Here is a 1,618-nt window from a genome sequence, read left to right as displayed (position 1 = left end):
GCATTATAAACTAATTTTTTATATGAAAAAGCATAGAAAAACATAACATGATGCGTAGTCATCAGATACCATGACTAATCCAAGGGGGAATTCAAGGCCATCACATTAAGAAGTATGAACTTGGTAAAGGAGACATCTTCAAGCCACAACCTACAAAGGGAAGAGGCCAACAAGAACTCAGAAATCAAAGAGGAAGAAGAGATACATTTTCCTACCCCAGCAAAGGAAGTCTTGAAGCCCTTTGTACCAAAAGTACCCTACTCAGAGGCTAAAAAAATGATGGGAAGGATAGCCAGTTTTCTAGGTTCTTGGAGATCTTCAAGAGGCTCCAAATCAAAATCCCTTTTGCTTAAGCATTAGAGTAAATGCCACTCTATGCTAAATTTCTAAAGGAGCTCATGACCAAGAAAAGGAACTGGGGAGAAAAGGAAACTGTAGTGCTCACAGAAGAATGTAGTGCCATCATACAAAAAAAGCTTCCCCAAAAGATGAAAGATCTTGGAAGCTTTCAAATCCCATGCATCATAGGAGACATTACCATTGAGAAAGCATTGTGTGATTTGGGTGCTAGCATCAACCTTATGTCCTTGGCCATGATGAAGAGAATGAGAATTGAAGAGGCCAAGCCACCAAGGATGGCACTTCAACTAGCAGACAGAACATTCAAGTTCCCCTATGGAGTAGTGGAGGACTTGTTAGTTAAGGTGGGTGACTTCATCTTCCCAGTAAATTTTATAGTGCTTGACATGGAAAAAGAGGCAAATGCGTCAATCATACTAGGGAGGCCATTTTTGGCAATAGCTGGAGCTATAATTGATGTACAAAAGGGAGAATTGGTCCTCAGGCTTCATGAAGAAAAGATGGTGTTCAATGTTTTTACTGCTATGAGCTATCCCAAAGAGTCCATTGGAGAGTGTATGATGGTAGACATAATGGAGATACTGGTCCAAGGAGTTCTAGAAGAAGACAAACTTGAAGATGAAATGAAGTAAGAGCAACTAGCATCATGCAGTGAATTACCACAAGAAAGCATAGACATCACAATCATGTTAGACAAGGCAAGCAAGGAGAAAGAAGAAGCACCCAAGCTAGAACTAAAGACCCTACCTCCAAATTTGAAGTATGCTTACTTGGGGAACAATGACACTTATCCAATAATCGTCAATTCAACCTTGAGCAAGGAACAAGAGGAGGAGCTCATTAAGGTGCTGAAACAACACAAGGATGCTAGTGGGTGGACACTTTCAAATTTGAAGGGGATAAACCCTTCAATGTGCATAAATAAAATCCTTCTTGAGGAGGATGCCAAGCCCTCAATCCAACCATAAAGAAGATTGAACCCAACAATGAAGGAAGTGGTCCCAAAGGAGGTGATCAAGCTATGGAAAGCAGGGGTGATTTACCCCATTTCGGATAGTCCTTGGGTGAGCCCTGTTCAAGTTGTTTCCAAGAAAGGGGGAATCAAAGTTGTGCCAAATGAAAGGAATGAGCTAATACTAACAAGAACAGTCACCAGATGGCATATGTGTATAGACTTCAGATTTGCCATATTAGCATTAGCAGCACAATTTTGATCCATGGTGGACTCTGTAGCTTCCCTTTCAAGAGTTTCACTCAG

At 40.9% G+C, this 1,618-nt stretch overlaps 1 protein-coding gene across 1 annotated transcript; it reads left to right on the top strand.

The window, feature by feature from the left end:
- The first annotated feature begins 365 nt into the window (after positions 1 to 365).
- Positions 366 to 992, top strand: LOC107640624 (uncharacterized). The gene has a single exon (XM_016344134.1). The coding sequence runs from the start codon at positions 366 to 368 to the stop codon at positions 990 to 992; it is 627 nt and encodes a 208-aa protein (XP_016199620.1).
- The last annotated feature ends 626 nt before the right edge of the window (positions 993 to 1,618 follow it).

The sequence above is a fragment of the Arachis ipaensis genome, chromosome B5 (assembly GCF_059453495.1).
Source record: "Arachis ipaensis isolate K30076 ecotype BB chromosome B5, ASM5945349v1, whole genome shotgun sequence".
In the NCBI taxonomy this organism is placed as follows: Eukaryota; Viridiplantae; Streptophyta; class Magnoliopsida; order Fabales; family Fabaceae; genus Arachis; species Arachis ipaensis.
The sequence above is the reverse complement of the archived record's forward strand: the minus strand, read 5'-3'. Positions and strand labels throughout refer to the sequence as shown.